Below are 20,634 nucleotides of genomic sequence, written 5' to 3' on the forward strand. Positions count from 1 at the left end.
TGGTCACTCACGAGCGACGTCAAGCGGGCCACACAATTGCATTCGTAACATTGTCATTTATTAGCAGTAAAATCGTTGGACTACATGCGCATTTATATATTTTGTATTTGAACAAACTAAAATTAGTACATAGCAACTGACAAAATCTGAATATCCTAATATAATAATATGAGCAATTACTTTAATACCTATACAGTCCGACGGAACACAGCACCGATCATTGTGTCACAACAGCACGTGTGTAGCCCGCACTGGCGGCAGTGTCGCGTCCGGAGTCGCACGCTACGGAGCCGATATAAATACTTATCCTAATATTTACACGATACTATTTCGATATTATTATATAAGGCACGTTTGTAAAAGGAAGTTTTTAGTAAGAAATCTTGTTCCGATTTCGTGATGGAGCAGTTTCGTTCAGCCGCCGTGCTGCGGTGGCGCGGACGCGCGGTCAGGCGAGCGGCGGCGGCGGCGCGGAGCGGCGGCGGAGTGGCGGCGCGCGGCCACGGCGGCGCGCGGCGGCGACAGCACCGCGTGCGGCACCTGCACCGTGCGACCGCACAGCTGCGACACACACACTTCTCATTTTATGCTCTCGTCTGATACAATATTTAAAATTGTTTTATTCTAACTACCGTCCATGTATATACGACTGCAGATCGAATACTAAGCTAGGTTATTCTAACTTAGTTCGCAAAGGTGATATATTTGTATAGACCGTAAACATATTAAAGAAGTTATATTATGCTGTAGGAAATTTACTTATTTATGCGAGGGAAGTTAAACTTAAAAAGAGTCACACTGTATTCCACATCCCGATATGTACAAACTTAACGGCTGAAATAACTGTAATAGTGCCATTGGACAGTTCACCTGCACGGCGAGGTGTCCGGAGCCGGAGCGCGCGGCGCCGAGCACGAGCACGTGGTCGCCGGCGCGGAGCCGCGCGCCCGCCTCGTCCGCCCAGTCCGCGCGCGCCGTGCGCTGCTGCGGGTAGCGCACCTTCACGCCGCCCGACACCACGTACGCGCGCGGCGCCGGCAGCGGCGGCGGCCGCTCCTGCAACACGCGCCCGTTACTGCACCCGCATACACATACACCCACCTCGCAATGTGCGTGGCACGCGGTGTGATACGGCAGTCGCTAGACTCATGCCAAATAGACTCCTTTAGTAGAATTCATTCCCAAGTAAAACTGCAAAAAAGACTCTCACAAGTTGTTACCTAACCTTACCAACGAACCCATAATTTTCAATGATGCTTACCAAGTCGAGACCGAAGAGGGAGCAGGTACGTTTGACGAGCGCGGGGTCGCACTTGTCTGGTGGCTCTGGGGGCGGCGTGCCGGCGATGGGCGCGGGGCGAGGGCGCGCGGGCGCGGCGGGTGCGGGGGGCGCGGGCGGGGGGCGGGGGCGCGCGCGGTGCCGCCGCCACGTCGCCTGGATGCACTCCGCCGCTGCCTGACGTCGTGCACGGCGCATGCGCTCCAGGACCTAAACAATAACACTCATACAGTCATACGTGCCTCCACTACACGTAATCATTTCAACAATGAATATATTTGCTTTATAGAATCAACCGACGTTGGAGCTACGCATAACGTACTTAATAGTAAAATTTTACACAGCCTCAGGTGCTCGCGCATTTTACGATTCCGTTCTCTGTTTAATTATAATCTTAATCATAGGAATGTATAGAGGAAGGTCTCGTTGGCCCGTGGCCATCCTAGAATTGTCTGATGACCACCCACAGCATTTTGACTCAACCTACTACTACTAAAAATTGACTAGTCAAAATTTATTTACGATACAGGCCCTTTCTGGTAATTGTCTCTATTTATGCCCATGTCTGTAATATCAATACTATTGTAGTGAGTTTCTTTTTATTCGATTTTATTTCAGGGAGATAGTAGCCCAGAATAGCTGTCTCTGGCAAAGAAGTGCGCACATGATAGGGGTAAAAGGAATGCCGTATTTGTGGTAAGTTGATTAGTTTGTAATGCGGATATTCGAAGTGGTGAGTGGTAACCTGTCGCATGCCCTCGCTGAGGAACACGTGTCGCTTGCCGAGCGCCCAGCGCACGGCGGCGGGCGACGCGGGCGCAGGCGGCGCGGCGGCGGCCTGCACGGAGCGCAGCACGCGTGCGCACTCGGCGCCCCCCTCGCGCTCCGCTCGCTCCCCGCGCTCCCCGCGCTCCGCCCTCTCCCCGCGGTCCCCGCGCTCGCCCCGCGCGCCGCGCCCCCACAGTGCGCGGTAGCGAGCGCTGAAAGCTCGGAAACGCATGCGGTGCGGGTACCCGCTCGCCATCAGCTGCGTCGTCTCCAGGATTTGTAGAGCGCGCACCTGGAAAACACATTTTACTATTTATACGAATATCAACGCTGTTATTGTATGTCCTTTCATTAGAAAACAACAACCGAACCGAAGTTACTTAAAATTGTAGGTACTACTAGTTGTAGGGCCAGTATGATTTTTATTCGTTTAGGTACTGATAGCATGTTAGTATTCGAAGGCACTAAAATTTCCACATGGGATTCGATATTGACCTGCCTGGCAACCGTGGCGCGCTCAAAAAGCATAGGTGTTTCAGTGGCATTAGCTCGTAGACACCTGACGAAATGCGGACGCGCGTGCACCAGTGTCCGCAGTAGGTTGTCCAGTCGCGTGTGAAAGTCCTGCGTCAGCGTGGACCCTCCCTCGGCTGCCACGGTGGGCGAAGCGCGGAAGAAACCGCCGCCGGCGTTCGCCGCACCACCCTGTGCCGCTAACGCCTGTACATAAACGAACATAGCAATAATTTAAGTCACAGTGTAGATAGGTAATGAAAATACAGCAATAAATCAAACTAATGGGCACCTTTAGTTCGGCGCCAAAAAGGTGCGTAGCGAAACCGAATTCGCAAGTGGCGGAGTCGAAGGCGGCAAGCAGATCATCTGGGACCGCGTCACGGTTGGCCTCGAGGAAGTCGGCCGCATCGTAGGTGACCTCGGCCGCGTAGTGCCGCACGGCGAAGCGGCGCGCGTGCGGCGGCCGCGCGTCGGCGAGGCGCGGGTGCGCGCGGTGAGCGGCGCGCACGCGCGACACGTACTGCTCCGCCGACCCGCCCGCAGCACACTCCGCGTCTAGCGCCGCCAGCAGCCCGCCGCGCAGCGACGACACCAGGTCGATGCACGGCACGTTGTCCACGTACTCCACCTCCAGCGGACACGCCACGCCCTCCTCGCGGCATGACTCCGCCGCCGATTTGAACACATGCGTGTTGTAGAAGTGCTGCATGGTCTCCGCACAAAGGTTTGCACACAGGTGCTCCAGACGGCTAGGCGCTGCGTCTTCGAACCCGAACATGTCCAGGATGCCTACAAACCCATCGGTGGCGTGACGTACAGCGTCGTTGAGGGCCGCCATCGAGCGCGCCCCGCCCGCGCGGCTCGGGCGGCCCCCGCGGACAGAGCGCGTCGGGCCGCCTCCGGACCATGCACGGACTCGTTCGAGTCCGACGAGAGCGTTCCCAACGTTGAGCCTAGTCGTTTCAGTGAGTTAGCCCGGCGCACGATGGTAGCGACTGTACGGCAGTACAATGCCTTCGCCAAGGAGTCGCGCGCGGCGCTGGCGGCGGCCGGCGTGGCGGCAGCGCGCGGGCCCCGCGCCGTGCCGGTGCCCAGCGAGCGCCGCGGCGGGGCGCGAGTGGCCAGGCCGCGGAGCAGCGCCGGAGCGGCGACACCGAGCAGCGCGGCGGCGGCGGCCAGCTCGGCCTCGCCGCCTGGTTCGGCGCCGCCCTCGGTATTTTCGATGAACTGCACGTTGCCGAGCAGCAGCACGGCGGCGAGCACGCGCACCACGTCCAGGAATGGGATGCCGAGGATCACGAGACAGGTCTTCCACGCGTGAAACCGCGCCGCGTCCTCCGGCTCCGCGCGACGTTGGTGCGGAGATGCCAGGTACCTATTGGCCATGCGATACACAACGATTTATGGTATTTACACTACAAGGTATAATGATCTTTATTAGTTGGTACTTTAAATATACCTCAAATCTTGGGGACCGTATCCCTCAAGGTGAAGCTGGGCGCGTTCGTCAGGGGTGAGGCCGGCCAGCATCTGGTAGAAGATGTGGTAGTTGCGCTCGCCAGGCGGCGGCCGCACAACGCGGGTCTGGTCTAAGAAGTAGCAGTGAATCTTGGTACGGTACAATGCGCCGTCGGTCACCTGCACCTCGATGAAGTGACCCTGGTGGTCACAAAGTGTAATATCAATAAACGCTGATAATACTATGGAATGAGGTGTCAGAAGTCGAGTTACGAGTTATGAATGTGTATTGTACGAGTATAATATGACTTACAATGCGACTGGAGTGTGAGTTGGCGGGCGTGGCAGCGGTGCCGAGGGCGCGCAGCACGGTGAAGGCGGCGGCAAGATGCTTGAACGCATCGGTCTCGGGCCCGCCGCCCGCCACGTCGAACAGCCGCCGCAGCAGCACCATCGACGCGTGCGTCTTGCCCGACCCCGACACTCCCGACAAGATGATGGCCTGCCAATCACAAAACCACTTAACATTGAACTCGAATCGGTCGTCGCCGGACTCAATCTGCTTCAAGCCTCATCAACAACACCAAAAAATGTACAGAAATGTGTCTAAAAAAATGTGCTTTAAGGCGATACCTCAAGGTCCATTTTCATACATTTTGTTTCACCTTTAATCTGGGTAACTAAACAAGTATTGGCAAGTAAAGAATTTAAATTCACGTCTAGTTAGTGATTAGTTCTCGCAGTTGAAAGAAAAACGTAAAAAAAATTAATAATAATGGATATTTCGTCCTTTTAAATGTAAAATTACTAAAATTTAAAGTCAGAAATATCCATGATTATTAATTATTTTACACTCAACTGAATTTAATTAATTGACCAGATAAATGAAACAAAATGAAAATGGACCTTGAGGTATCGCCTTAAACACATGTTCATTTTTAACCAACTTTAAAAAAAAGGAGCAGGTTATCAATTCGACGTAATTGTTTTTTTTTGTATGTTTGTTACCACAGAACTCGCTCATTTGAGGTCGGTGCCTAATTAAAATTGATATTTAAGCTAGATAAATCATGAACAAATATACAAATACATTGTGCTGCCAGCGTACAAAGACAGCAAGTCAGATCGTCGCCAGAGATGAACACACGGCCGCAGTACAGCAAATGGAAGCTACTAAGGTTATATTTAAATTTGTACCCAAATGTTTACCCTGTTACATATAGCTGGTAAAATGTGGGTGTATTACACTCCCTACCCCGAAAAATGAGGAAAGAAAAAGGTGAAACACCATACATGTGCTATTGCACATTCCACTGTGTATGTTTGTTAGTAGGAAATGAATACTCCTTTTAATTGATTTGAAAGAAATTTAGCTCATAGATGGACTATGCAATTAAAATTAAACAATGTTTCCGTATATTTGTTCAAGCATTTATCTAGTTTAACTAGCAAATTTTACTAGGCACCGACTTCAAGATTGGTATCAAGTATATACCTATTATGAGAAATTATTTTTTGTTTTTGAGTGGTTTTTGAAGTTGGTTTAATTTTTTGTTAAAATGTTTTTGACAATAGTTATTAATACTAGCTTTTGCCTGCGGCTCCGCCCGCGTTATAAAGTTTTTCAGGCTAAAGTTTTCCGTTATAAAAGTCACGCTATATATTTTTCCGAAAGCCTGTGTTCTTCCCAGGGTCTCAAACTGTCTTCATACCAAATTTTATCCTAATACGTTGGGTAGTTTTTGAGTTTAACACGTTCAGGCAGACAAATTCAGCGGGGACTTTGTTTTATAATAAATTTTGTATAACTTTTTAAGAGGAACAATCCCGTCATACATCATTGTTGCATAACTTTAATCGTTTACGCAGCAGCGCACTCAACAGAAGCTCTCAAAAATAATATATTTTCCCCGTTTTTGCAACATGTTGAAACTGTTACTGCTCTGCTCCTATTGGTCATAGCGTGATGATATATAGCCTATAGCACTCCATGAATAAAGGGCTATCCAACATAAAAAAAATTTTTCAGTTCGAACCGATAGTTCCTGAGATTAGCCATTACTGAACCGCTCCTATTGGGTATAGCGTGATGATATATAGCACTCCACAAACAAAGGACTATCCAACACAAAAATATTTTTTCAGTTCGAACCGGTAGTTCCTGAGATTAGCCATTACTGCTCCGCTCCTATTGGGTGTAGCGTGATGATATATAGCCTATAGCACTCCACAAACAAAGGGCTATCCAACACAAAAAGAATTTTTCAGTTTGAACCAGTAGTTCCCGAGATTAGAGCGTTCAAACAAACAAACTCTTCAGCTTTATATAATAGTATAGAGTATAGATGTCGCAGTAGTCAAAGTTGCGTTAATGATGAGACGTGTATTCGTCTGCCAAGTTTGAATTTCCCGCCCTCTAAATTCGCCGCCCGGGGCACGGGCCCTGGCTTGCCCCCCCCCCTAGATCAGAGGCTGACTGAGAGTGTTATAAACGTAAGAGTAGACAAATATAATGAGAAAGCTTCGAACTGCTAAGCTATCGGGAGTTACACGTGTTATTGTGAGTCAACCATAAAAGATAGACATATGCTGTCGTGGGATATTTTTTATATAATTTTAAGGCGAACATTTCCGTCATACATGATTTCTGTGTAGCTTTAACAATTAAGGTTGAACACGCGGCGGAAGCTTAAAAAAATGGAGTAACTTCTCCCGTTTTCCCAACATTGCCCTTCACTGCTCTGCTCCTATTAATTGTAGCGTGATGAAAAGTATACTATAACCTGCACAGGAGTATGACAAATAAATGTACCAAGTTTCGTTAAAATCCGTCGAGTAGTTTTTGTTTCTATAACGGTTATACAGACAGACAGACAAAAATTTTACTAATTGCATTTTTGGCATCAGTATCGATCCCTAATCACCCCCTGATAGTTATTTTGGAAATATATTTCATGTACAGAATTGACCTCTCTACAGATTTATTATAAGTATAGCGTATAGAAGAAGATAGAAGATAGATAGATAGATGAATGGTATTTACAATCGGTGGTATATATCAAAAGAATCTAGAAGCCTTGTACCTGCGGGTAGCCGGTGTCGGCCTGGTGTCGCACGGCGTCGTGCACGAGCCGCGCCAGCTCGGGCCGGTGCGCGCGCGCCGCCGTCAGCGTGAGCGCGTTGCACGCGTCCGTGTACGCGTTCACTGCGATCAGGATCGGGCCCACCATCGTCTGCAAAATGCACACAAATAAACACTACTTATAAATAAACGTTCAATATTACTATGTATATTCAAAACAACCAACAGCTATAATGCCACTAACTCTTGACGTCAACTCTTAAAATTGCAAAGTATATTAAAAGCTTCTTATAAAGACGTATCCAACACTGTAGGGTGTCCGGATTAGATTAAATTATTAATGCACGCGATAAACTGTTTATGTTTTATATTTTTTAAACAAACTCTTTTTTATCGCGGGCCAAAACGTATCGCTACCCCCACAGGACAGATGAGTGGAAAGGTTATTTTTTACTTTTATACGTGCAAAGTTACCCCACTTTACGTTCTGGTAAGAAGAGTGCGGTGCAATAGAATTTCGACTGACGAGAGATTATTATCCCTCGGCAGTCGACACAATTATGCCGGTCTGTTGGAACCGTATATACAAAGGCTGATCCCGGTGTTTTAACAAGTTGTGTGCGGTATTATATAGGTTTCACTGGTGTTACGACCCAATGTTTACGGCAGTATAGCATGGTCCGACGGAGCATTGCGCCGAGTCCCTAACTCACTATACACGCCGAGATAGGGACCAGAACCCGTCGTGGCCTTTTTCGACGCATAAGAGACAGCCCTGGGATATCGTGTTGCATAACGACAGCCACGCGGAGCAGTCCGCGCGATGCCGCCTCGCGGTCCGTCTCACTTACTAAGAAGGGGAGTTAAGGGAGCCCCTGAATTCCGAAAGACTGTCTTAATGTCTATGTCAACGCGAAGCCAACTATCCGCGTTGGCGTCCGTCTTGGGATCGCCTCATTGAAGTAGATGAGCAAACAGTCCCTCCCCTGCTCGCCCCGCAGTGCCCACAAAACCCCATCTAGTCGCCTTTCCATTAATTTAGAATATTCATTATTTACTACTGTCATGAGCATAGCCACCTTTGGGTCCAACCTCGGATTACTTCGGGAATTTACTGTCATTGGCTCCCAATGACGCGACATGCGTGCTCAGCCAATAAGAGCGTGTGAACCCGTTAGGTGACGCGTGAGCATTCAAAATTTAGTCGTTTAAGCGTTTAATGTTTTATATAATAATTTACTTTTGCAGTTATCACATTTATAATTATTGTACCTCTGTAAAAGTTCACTTTGTTATATTACTGTAAACTATAATAAGTTACTGGGTCGCAAGAGAAGTAAATTCTCTCCCAAAAATGCATACAATGTTGGGTGATGTTAAGAATTGATTGCGATGACACCGTCACCCTTTTTTTGGAGTAAAGTTAATTTTTTTCGTCTGGAAACGACTTCTGCCAGCAGTATGCATTTGCAGAGATCAATTTTATCAGTCACATGTGCACTCTAGAATAAGTACTCCCACGGTGTTATGAAATGTCTTAAAATGAAATTTTAAAATCATATCTTTATGGTAGAAGGCGAATGGCTATGCCTCTGGTATTGCCGACGTCCATGGTAATGGTCACCACTTACCATCAGATGAGCCGTTAGGTTGTCTGCGTTCGGAGCCGTTAAAAAATATACGTCATAAAGAAAGTAACTTACGTAGAACTTGTTGTGGTAGAACCTGGTTTGCAGTGTGCGTACCACCGCGTCCTCGGTAAGCGGGCCGCGCAGGTGGATGAGGTCGTCCACGTCGGCGCCTCCCACCGCACCGCCCGTGCCCGCCGCGCCGCCCGCGCCGCCCGCGCCGCCCGCACCGCCGGCGCCCGCTGCACCGGCGCAAGACGCCGTCGGCGTCGGCGCCGGAGCTGGCGCACTCCGCCATCGAGCTTCTGTACACATCACAATATCAAACACGGCCACGTGAGTTCGGGTTAAGGGTAGGTCAAGTAAAGGAAGAGCAATAGCACTCATGTCACGTGGAATATGTGAGCTTGGGAGTAAGGATATTAAGAATAGGAATACAGGGTATAGTAGCAATAGCAGCGGGAAGTACCTGGTGGTGGTGGTGCCGGGTGGTGGGGCAGGGCGGCGGGTGGCGGCGGCAGGTGGTGTGCGCGCGGCGGCACGGCGGGCTGCGAGCCCGCGCCGCCCGCGCCGCCAGCTCCACCCGCACCCACGTGCAAGTGGTTTCGGAGCGTCACCAGCTCCGAACTGAGGCTCAGCAGCCGCCGCTGCAAGTGCACCGCCTCGTTCGACGACGATGCGTCTATAAATATTACGTTTCATGTTATGTACAAATGCGCCTCTAGACAACAAATACATTCAGGTGCAATTCAGAGCTCCTTCTCAATAATATCACTGTCTACTTGAATCTTGTTTTCATTGCGTCTTATTGTAATTGTCCATCCATTTAAGTCCCGCTGTTTATAAGCTATTGTCCATTCCACTCGAAACCGAAGTCTATAAAACATGGTCTAATTGCCTGCGCGGTCTTGCATCATATCGTTCAGTTTTAAATGACTCAAATACAAAACAGACTGTTGTTTTAACTAGCTAACTCTATGGCACAGTACACATGTTGTAACGTTATGACAAAATAAGGCTTCGTTAAATGATAAAATATAATACATCATACAATACATACTGTGTATACGTGTTGTATTAATTTGAATTGCCAGTAACCCCCAAAGACCATGTATCTTAGGCTACCATAAAACAGGTTACAACTTTTGGACTTAATTATAAATTAGTTATTTCAATTTAAATTAGATAAAAACAATATAAAGCAAAAATACAATGAGATGAGCTTCACAAAAGTAATTGGTTGTGTCGATAGTAAATTGGTGCAATTAGTTATTAATGTGTGTGATACATCCCAGAATTGATGAAGTGGCATAAATAACACTTACAGACAAGGGCGGAGGTACTCACAAGCAATATCATACAGCCTGTAGCATTAGTGTTATAGAAATATTAATTAAATGTCAGATTCAAGACAGCCTGCTGCGCCGGCACAAGAGTCGGCGCACGGTGAGCGTGATATACCAACTTTAGATTTTGACTGTAGTAAAATATCAATTTCGATGTTTGGTCGAATTGTTATTTAATCATACGAGCGATATCACTCCTGAAACTAATGTTGCCTCATCACGAGACGCCGATTGATTGCAGTAGTAAGCCCGTGTAGCTTTTAAGTACGCGTCACAACCAAATATTATCGTCACTAAACGGCCAACTGTTCGGTCCACCTGATTATTTTATGATGATGTGAGTAGTGGTCGGTGCAGCGGTGGTGCGGGAGCGGAGGCGAGGGGGCTCAGACGCAACCGGTCGTCCGGCGCCCTTTCACGGCGCGCCACGGAGCCCGCGGCCGCGCCGCACGCCGCGCGGTCCGCGTCAAAAACCTTTTTATTAGTACGAGATCGAAGGGCACTTCCCCGCACCTAACCGCGCCGCGCACATCCGGGTGTATTTTGAAAGAGCTTTCGTTAATGTAAGTGAAACGCCCTCGGATTCCGTGAAAGTTATAATACTTGCGAAGAGCTGTGATGAGCGGCATACGCGAGCGCAGCTCGTCCGTCCACGAGTCATTGTCAATGAGTACCGTATACGTGGACTTGATTAAAAAAATTATAATATTATATCCAAACTAGACTATCTTTTAATTTGCCAACACACCAGGATTAAGATGATAACTGATAGCGGACCCCATGGTCGTGTGAAGGTCCCTTGGATGAGGGTAGCCGTCACTACTTGCGCTCTAAATCTACCACCATACAATATTAATGGTAGACATTTTGTATATATTAGGAAGGAACTAGAACGAGGTCGAATAACGTCGCTACACGTCAACGACGAAAATACACAACAAACCGGTTACTGCGTAGCGAGTGCGCGGGGCGAGGTGGAGGAAGAAGGGGGTACGGTTCTGTCACCGGATCACAGTGCCTCTCTTGGTACACGCGCCGATGGGCACCGCCTGGATCCATCATGAATGACATAAACTATTATGGATTGTATCCGTAATAACAGGTGTATGTTACAAATCGAGCGGGCAGCTCTTCGTGACGAGGTGATGTAAAGAAGACATGTATGTGAAGGGGCCAATCACATTCTTGTTTTCTTTTTGCTTTCAATGACGAGACGAATCCGTCGTTCGCCTCATGATGTGCGATACGACGGCCCAAAAACAACAGAAACATCATCCAACACCTTGAATTACAAAGTATTGTTTGGTATTCCACTGCGCTCGCCATCCTGAGACATGAGATGTTAAGTCTCACTATGTCCAGTAGTTACACTGGCTACAATGTCCTTCAAACCGGAGCACAACCGTGATTACACACTGCTGCTTGGCAGCAGAAATAGACATTGCGGTAGTACCTACCCAAGCGGACTCTCACATATGAGCGGCTATGACCCAACAACGAGACTGATTAAAACAATTTATAATATAACTAGTTGATGCTCACAGCTTCAAGCACATGAAAAGCCTTTCATGCTGTAAAAATTCCAAAATCACTGTAGTAATGCATACCTACTCACAGGAGTACACAGGTACGATGCCAACGCCATCTATTTGAAAAATCCAAGATATATGATATATCAATTGAGCAAATAACAGAGATAAAAGGTAGCCTATATGTTAATCCAGGACATAGTATATGTGGATAAAGTGGCATATGTGGCAAAGTTCATCCAAATCCGTTTCGGTGTTTACTTCTAACAAATATTCAAACATTTATAATATTCATTTATATATAATATTACTAAGAGTAAGAAATAAGCAAAGTAAGAGTAAGATTTTACAAATACGTATAATTAAAACTGTCCTCTTTTCCTGCGGAACGTAAGTAGTTCACAGCTATGGCAAAAAACAGAGCAAAACTAGTCGCTACCGAACGTCGTAGCACCGCACCAGCGCACGCGGCACGTGCGAGCTCGTATTATTAACTGTACCCGGAGTAATGCTAATGATCCTATAATTAAAACAAACGTAGGAAAAACCGTAAAATGCTAGAGGAACAGCGTTTTAATGTAAATGGTGCGATTTAGTTGCGAGTTGGCGTCGCGCGCACATAAATCAACCGAGCCGCTGATAGAGCGGACAAAAAATGCGCACGCGTCGCTCGTCGCGACAAGTGCACGCCGCTCAGCACCGCTTTTACTTTCGGCAGGGCATGCGCCGCGCGCCGCCACTCTAGCCGGCTCACCCACCGAACAATACCTCGGAAACACATGCTTCATACATCATACATACTCGCCGTCTTCACTAAACTTTACTTTGGCACATTCCATCATATCCACGCTCGTGCACAGTGGTCAGGTATGGAGTAATGATTTTCACATTCTGTTTCCTTTTCACTTATTTATTTCACTGACCTTACCTGACGACTTGCATGATTAATCATCATGAATCTTAGTCTCGAAATATCATTTCTTTTTTTATATGTAAAAAAGACGACCTCTTCGTTTAAATTCATGTTCGTTATGTGTGATTCATCCATGCAAAATCTCCGTCAGTTGAATATTGGAGCGGATAGGATTTGGAATTTGGATGGCGGCCGCGTTACCGTCATATAACCATCGCGTCACTTCGCGTTCTGCGCTGGAGCATAAGACACATGCCCCGCGCTGAGCTCAACGAATTGGCCGTTAAACACGCCTCATCCTGACGTCAATGCCCAAGTTATGGCACCAGGAACGGCGCGATATGCGGGAAACGAGCAAAAACACATCACCGACGTGTTTCTATCGGCGCGGCGGGGTGGGAGGGGAAGGGATAAGCGCGCGGCCGCTCTCGCCGCTGACACTTATTGCGACGACATTCCCACACACGAGCGTCACTCGCGCAAAAACAACCGCCTGATGGCACGCGACGATCGCAGGGCTGTGCCTAGTATTGCTGCATTCTGGGTTAAGTCCTCACATTCCGCAATTGAATTCACCAAAGTTCGATATCGATGATGTCTCGTAACAATGAATGAATATGAAATGCGTGTCGGACGCGAAAATTTTATATATATGTCGCGGTACCAAATGGCGCGAAGTTTGTGCCAACCCTGCAGTGGCCAGTGGCTAGCGGCGCGCGACAATTAGTCTTGGTGTATTGGACGGCAGAAGTGCGGAATGTCGGTGATGCGAGTAGCGCATGCGCACCACGCGCCTGACTCACCGCGCCACGACGCACACGCCGCCAACAAACATGCACTTTACCATGTAACTTTGGTGACAAGTCTATTTCAACTATAGAGTTTCTATCCCGGTAACAATACAGATTTGATCTTTTGTTCCGATGGGTATTCTACGCGTGATAAGCAGCGAGCAATATCTAGTTATACCTGCATATTAGCTGACCAATAAAACGACGGATTTATTCTAACGCATACAATGTGAGAGACTATCGCATAAAATTTAAAGCCTACGATTAGTTAGTACATAATATTATGTTCCAATCAGACGCTAGACCATCAGACAGATGGATCACTTTAAAGTTTAAAACGATCAAATTTGAACAAAGATTTAGCGTCCAACAACTTGATTTCCCATCGAAAATAATTTGGAAGTTTATGGGCCTAATTGAAATGAATGCATGCTTCTATCTAATCAAAACAATTTTCACACGCAGCTAGAGAATGTATTATAAAACATAATGTTGACCAAAATACGGTTCTCGTAAAAAATCTTGCGAGATAAACATGCACCGCTAGCGGTTTATGATTTCCCGTCGGTTTGTATGTATGTAGTGTATACAGCGCGTTGGAGTCTTTTGGTAGGCGAGCGGCCGCACCTGCGTCCGGTGAACACTCGCGCTGCAACGCATGCTCTGCACGCACTGGTCACATCGCACTTACGCTGATTCACATTTAATTCCTTAGGCATTATCTATCACTCTACATATAATTCCTACTATATATTTTGTATTAGTAATGGTAGACTGTTACTTTATTATACAACATAAATGTGCCAGGTTAATCGAGATAGTACCACCAAATTACTGTAAACTGCGAAACGAAATAACAGCTTTTCTATTTCGTTTCGCAGGATTAGTGGCATTGCTGGAAGACCAACAATTTATTACCCGTTATCAATCCTTAAAACACTTAAAAGACAGCGACAGTATAAATTATAATAAAAAAAAAACAGACAGGAGTCAATAGAAAAAGTTGGCAGTGACCGTCGCTGTATTCATGTTATAATCGTGGCAAGCGGCCGCGGAGAATGTGCCTTAATTATTACATTGTAAAGATGACAAGGACTGTAATGGCGATGTAACGAATATTCGCAAGATTGATATCGAGCTTTGTGGCTCGGGGGCATCTAGAGAATTCCGCCACGGCATCCCCTTCCTGTCGTAAGTGGCGACTAATTGGGGCTTTGAGAGAGGCTACAACGGCTCTGAGGTCCACGAAAATACATGTAATTAGTCTCCCGATGTCGTAACGCCAAAGGCGTCTTTTAGCGTGTGTGTATTAGAAAGGTTCTGCAGTATCTCTGCGGTATCGTGCAGCGACGGTTTCGAGCAGCTATCTTAGTGAAACGACCTAACCCCGGAACCATCACGTATGCGCCGAAGAAGACCAGAGTGGGTTTCAGGGATCGGGGTTAGAAAGTCGTTCCAATGATCGCTCGAATTATGCCATACGCCCGAGTGTCGACATTAGGCCATAAGACCGTGGAACGAACATAACCGTTCCACTCACTCTCCAAGTGAGCTAACGCGTTTTTGCCTGCGAAATAAAAGTTGTTCATGTTCGTGTTTGCCAAAATTTTTCGATCAATGGGAAAATAATATTAAACTGAGAAAAGTCTTAAAAATGTAAAGAAAGACGGCAAAGAACCAACAAGGTTGTGATTTTTTTTTATGAAAATCAAACCCGTTGAGAAACATGTTCACATTTTTTGCACAAAATAAAAATTTTCAATAGTATTATCTACATATATAAAAATGAATCCCTATGTCTCTTGGTCACGCCATCACGCGTGAACGGCTGGACCGATTTCACAATATTTTTTTTGTGTTTCTTATTGTCAGGTGAAGGTTCTTATGAAAGAAAAAATTCAAAAAATTGGGCGGAAAATTTGAAAATTTAAGAACACTTAACGAAATTATTCATCATCATCATCATCATCTCAGCCAATGGAAGTCCACTGCTGAACATAGGCCTCCCCCAAGGATCTCCACGTCGACCTGTTGGAAGCGGCCTGCATCCAGCGACTTCCTGCGACCTAGCCAGGTCGTCCGTCCACCTTATAGGCGGGCGTCCGAACATTTCGCTTGCCTGTACGTGGCCTTCACTCTAGAACCTTTCGACCCCAACGGCCATCGGTTCTTCGAGCTATGTGCCCGGCCCACTGCCACTTCAACTTGCTAATCCTATGGGCTATGTCGGTAACCTTTGTTCTCCTACGGATCTACTCATTAAACTCTCCTCGGAACGAAAATATTAATTTTATACAAGTCAACTGTTTGAAATAACTGTCAGCGATTGACAGAATGCGCGCTGCAAATTCATAGTTAGGACGTAACTATGAATAACGGGACAACGTCTATCAGATCAACTAGTCTTTTTATACATAGAATTTGTTTTTTTATAAAAAATGAAAATGTTGTTATTCTGGATTCGAATTTATGAATTACAATTTTTTTTTACTATAATAAAAATCTAGTATTCGTTATATTCAGACCTTTTTTGTCACTTTCTTTTTTGGGGTACGCAAATACTCGAAAATTGTAAGTTCATAATTTTTGTATTAATACTGTCCTTTATAATGGCAATTTTTTCTCTATTTTCCAAATTTCTTTTGAGGGCACTGCGTGCCGCGGTTATATTATTAGTCTGTAGCTACCAACTATTTTTTATTTTATTTTCTTTAATTTCGGGGTTTTATCCAACAAGGATATGCTTACCCAATCACCAACTATTTGAATCAAAATATATATCAGTTCTAATGATAGGACCCTTTTAAATTTTATCCGTGGTGGCTTCATCTGACTTTTCCAGTTCTAAATGTCTCCATGATTTAGGTTAAAAATACCTTTTTAGTTTATAATTTTGTCTCCGGTTTTGCTATGGAGAGAACAGAAATTAAATAAATTTATATTTCCAACCCCTCCTTATCATATTTGATTAATTTTGTGACAGTTGAAGTCTAATTAGTATTTCCTGAGACTCCGGGCTTGACCGCTCGGTGACACAGTGCGTGTCACTGCTGATCCTGGCGTGCAGGAGTTGTAGTTGTAGCGGGCAAGAAGGCGAGAGGGCGAGGTAGACTCGTGTTCCAACCACGTTTCACGTATTGGGTTGCTCTAGTAAATTCTAATAAACCTTCCGGTACTACGTAATTTGGTGATCTTAAGGTTTGATCAGATCAATTTATCTAGTCAGTTTCGCGTTTTCTCAATCTCTATCCCATTCCGAATTAAAAACCCTGTTAAAAAAAATAATTTACAAATTGACGGCGCGCTAGAGATCGGTGCCACTCTGTGCAACGCAATAAAATGTAGCATTTTTTTTTATTTGCCGTGATGATAAGGTATCCAATGACTACACTGGCCCTGACAGTAAGTACAGTATAACCAATATAATATACATTATACATTGTTACGTCGTTTAGCGACAGACGCTGCATGTTTCGATTGTTGACCGAATTATACATTGATACAAGCCTGTGTCACTCTCTCCAGCTGACTTCAGTTGTCAGTCAAGTACATCCGGTGTGCTCGCATCATTAAATAACATCGTCGCCGTTGCTAAGGACATGGAGCAGGGCTACGATTTTCCGCTAGTTTAAAGATGTCTCATATAGTGCACGGAATACTATTGATCGCGTATTGTTCGCGGCTACTCATCACTATGTCGGTAGTGGTTACCGGCCCGCAGCATGTGCGTGTGAGTGTCGACGAGCGTCCGCGGCGGTGTGCCACATTCCTTCGGGAGAGAGAATAGTTTTTGCAGCACTCGTGCCGTCGCGTGCCTCTCTAATGTCCGCGAGTGCACTCTCTACTGAACTAGTCATAAAATCTCATATTAAAAAAAATAACAATAGCAACATATTATGTACATTAGGGTGGAGCGATAATGTATGGACAATTTTTATCTCTCTTTTTTTTGAACGGCATACCGATGAAAAGTTGCGTTACAATAAATAAATTAAACATACAAAATTTTATCAACTTGTCTTGACGTTTCGAGGTGCCCCAACACAGTTGAAAATCAGAAAATAATATTTTTTCATGTTATTACTTACGATAGGAATTGTCCAGAAATTCATTATAAATACCCAAATATCAAATTGTTTTTTGTTTTAAAATTAGGCATTAGTTGACACGATAGTAGTATTGCCCTAATGAAACCATCTCGTTTATTTTCTTCACAAACTGCACTTGAAGCTTTTGGTATAGAAAATCCCTAATATTCTAACATGTAAATATAATATTAAAATAAAATAAAAATGTGACAAGACCATTGTTAACAATGGCTTTTAAGGCATCATCAGACATATTTCAAGTTCGAAGTGGCTCAGTTATCTTACAGTCCTATCACATAAGAATGTCGATATTATAGTCTTTGGCATTGAAGTTGAGTGTAGGCCCAACACGTCGAACGTTTAAGGAAACGTTCGAAGTCCTTGAGCAGTTTCTGATCTTGCTTTTATAATTCTTCAATATGCTGGATATTATACGATATAATATACTTGACAATTATGGTTTCATTAAGCCTCTATATCTAAATAAATTGGTGAATTCTTTTTAGACCCACACACAGTTGGCAGCGTCACTTTTTACCATACTTTTCAATTTCGTGAACCAATCTTTCAGATATATAATGAACTGTCGGTTCTTTTGTCGTTTAGTCAGGCTTTAATTAATGTTTAATTAATAGATAATTTTCATTGCGTCATTAAAAGTTGGTATGTGAGATATTGGTAAATTCGCCGGAAAACCAATTACAAGACAGTTTGTCATTTGTCGTGGTTTAACTTAAAACATTGTGCTATAATCAAGACAAAGAATATATATTAAAGTATCAGAAAAATTACTTAAACTACGAATATAAAATAGAAAATATTATTTACATCATATATCTCGATATCAGCCGTAAAATTGTAAAACGTTAAACTAGTGAACTACTTTACGCGCGGGAATAGATTTATTAACATTCGATCATTTATTTAAATCTGACTTTTACGTTTGTTAGCCTGCCACAAGTCGGTTTATACAAACATACCGGACTTTCGGGTGAGAATTTTAGGCTTTCGCAAGCCTATCACAAAGATGGCTCTCAATCGGTGTTTAAGTGTAAATAGCGAAATGTAATATTACCTCCCCCGTACCCCGCAACCCACGGTGCTTAACACGCACGTTTCAATGCTATTTTTATCTATCTTACATTAACACTGCATCGCTCAGGATATCATTCGGCGATCATAAAATATGTGTAATTTTATAAGTAAATTCGTGAATTTCCCAAAACTTTATGATCTTGGGGGCACCTCTAGACATAGCATGAGCCAACTGATTTTTTTTGTATTTATTTATGACCTAAAAGAGCAACTTTTTACACGTATTCTGAAGCGATTATATTTTTTTTTTAAAATCGTTCCACCCTAATGTACACGTTACATTAATGTGCATAATGCAAAATGCGCAGAGCTGTCAACACACACGACATCACACATTTATCCCCGAAGGGGTATGCACAGGCGCAACGAAGGCACCTACTTTTCGCCAAGTGTGTTCAGTCCCATGATGTGATAGGGGCCGGGCCCAGAGCCGTATCGAGCACAAGTTCCAGACTCCGGGCAGATACTGAGCTGTAATAATAACTAATTTAAATCGCACAACATTCGATCCAACAAATTCTTGCAAATCATACGAGCATTTTCCACAAGAATTCCAAACGGCACGAAATACTGTAAGTACTGGTAAAAAAACTGAATACACGACATTCAAACGAAATGATCAGAACTGCCGTGTTTAACCAAAAATAATGGCAAATAACTGTACCCACCGTCCCCCACGATAAAATAAAGCATTGATATCATAGCTGCAATTACTGACAGCACATTGATCATCAGCGGTGGATGTGAACGCTGTTTGCGTCATGAAGTAGATGACAATCATGGCCAGAGTCTCCACTTCATCTTACAAGATAGTGTAATGGAGATATACTACGACTAGATTATTGAACTAACACAAAGAACTGAACTTTAGTGCAACGTCAGAAAAGGGACCAAAAACACGAACATATTTAGTATAGTGGTGGCGAGAGGCTCGCGGCCCACCTATCTATTACGTGCCGTTAGCCGAGCCCCCCGACCCCCGCTGCCTCCGGCCCCGGTGCCCCCCCGCACCGTCTACACCCGCGCTCGCCAGCAGCCTCCGAGATACAAATGCAGTTTTGCATAAGGGCCCTCTCCACTCCGCACACCTGCCTATGACAACTACATTAGCTGTTATATTTAGTTTACAATCATGACACAGTGTACCCTGATACACAAATGTAATTTACAGTTAAATTTTGTGGTTGTGTAGTAGATGTTTACAATAACTGCAGCATGAGAGTATGTAGCCACGAGGCTGCGGAGAGGCCAGTGTCGCAAGTGTCGCTCGAGGTAACATACCTATATATTCTGTAAGAACCCGGTACAAATGCCAGCGCCAGAGCCATCGTCCGAGAAAGTTCTCTATACTCTCTTCACTATTGTTGTTGTTAATCGATAATATACTGTGTCAATACTGGTTCTCGTGGTTTATACGATTACAGAAACTGAATCTACAATAACCCGCCTATCTTGCAGTACTCCTATATATGTATATACGTTACACCCTGTAATACCGCCATGTCTTTACATTTTGTGGGATATCAGGGCGTTGATCAGTAAGAGCGTTCGAGTTCGTCCGCCGCGCCGCGCTGCGCCGGCGCAGGTACGCGCGGGCAGGTACCGGCCGCTGAAGCCGACACACACCAACAACGCGCTTTGTTACCTCTGCCTGGGATGTTTCTAATTAGTGCAGCGTCGCGCACGGGGGGCGGCGCTGCTGTTTACAAACATTGAGACGTTTCGCGCCTGCGCTGTGATCACATACGCCACCGCACCACCGTCACCGTCGATCGGCCTGCGTGTCTACCTTCCCGATAGGTCTTTCAATGCGTACAAACACATACACTATCACACACACACAGAAGCGTGCGCGCGCGCTTCGTGCACGACGCGGAGCTTTCGAGCGCCGAACACCACACAAAAAGTAATAATCATCACAGAGGGGGCGGGTGGGGCGCGACGCGGGCGGCAGGGGGTGGCTCGCTCACCTTGCAGCTTCTTCTCAGTCTCCCAGAACTTTTGCAACTCGGTGAAGTATTTGTCGAGGATGAACACCTTCGATAGGCCGAGCGTGGCCATGGCGGGCGGCGCGCTCGCATCACACTCCGCGGCCGCGCCGCTCCTACGCACAGAGCGACCTCTCGCGCGCACTTCCACAC

General features: G+C 45.5%; 1 protein-coding gene across 1 annotated transcript in view; it reads right to left on the bottom strand.

Annotated features, from left to right (window-relative positions):
- Positions 1–414: 414 nt before the first annotated feature.
- Positions 415–20,634, bottom strand: part of LOC115455414 (unconventional myosin-IXb-like) — a 32,777-nt gene continuing 12,557 nt past the window's right edge. Inside the window, 12 exon segments of the mRNA XM_037438983.1 lie at positions 415–561; positions 871–1,056; positions 1,262–1,489; positions 2,025–2,339; positions 2,543–2,767; positions 2,853–3,454; positions 3,457–3,938; positions 4,023–4,222; positions 4,335–4,523; positions 7,105–7,254; positions 8,807–9,036; positions 9,201–9,413. Of these exon segments, the coding sequence (XP_037294880.1) occupies positions 415–561; positions 871–1,056; positions 1,262–1,489; positions 2,025–2,339; positions 2,543–2,767; positions 2,853–3,454; positions 3,457–3,938; positions 4,023–4,222; positions 4,335–4,523; positions 7,105–7,254; positions 8,807–9,036; positions 9,201–9,413 (3,167 nt within the window).

The sequence above is a fragment of the Manduca sexta genome, chromosome 15, assembly GCF_014839805.1.
Source record: "Manduca sexta isolate Smith_Timp_Sample1 chromosome 15, JHU_Msex_v1.0, whole genome shotgun sequence".
NCBI lineage: Eukaryota > Metazoa > Arthropoda > Insecta > Lepidoptera > Sphingidae > Manduca > Manduca sexta.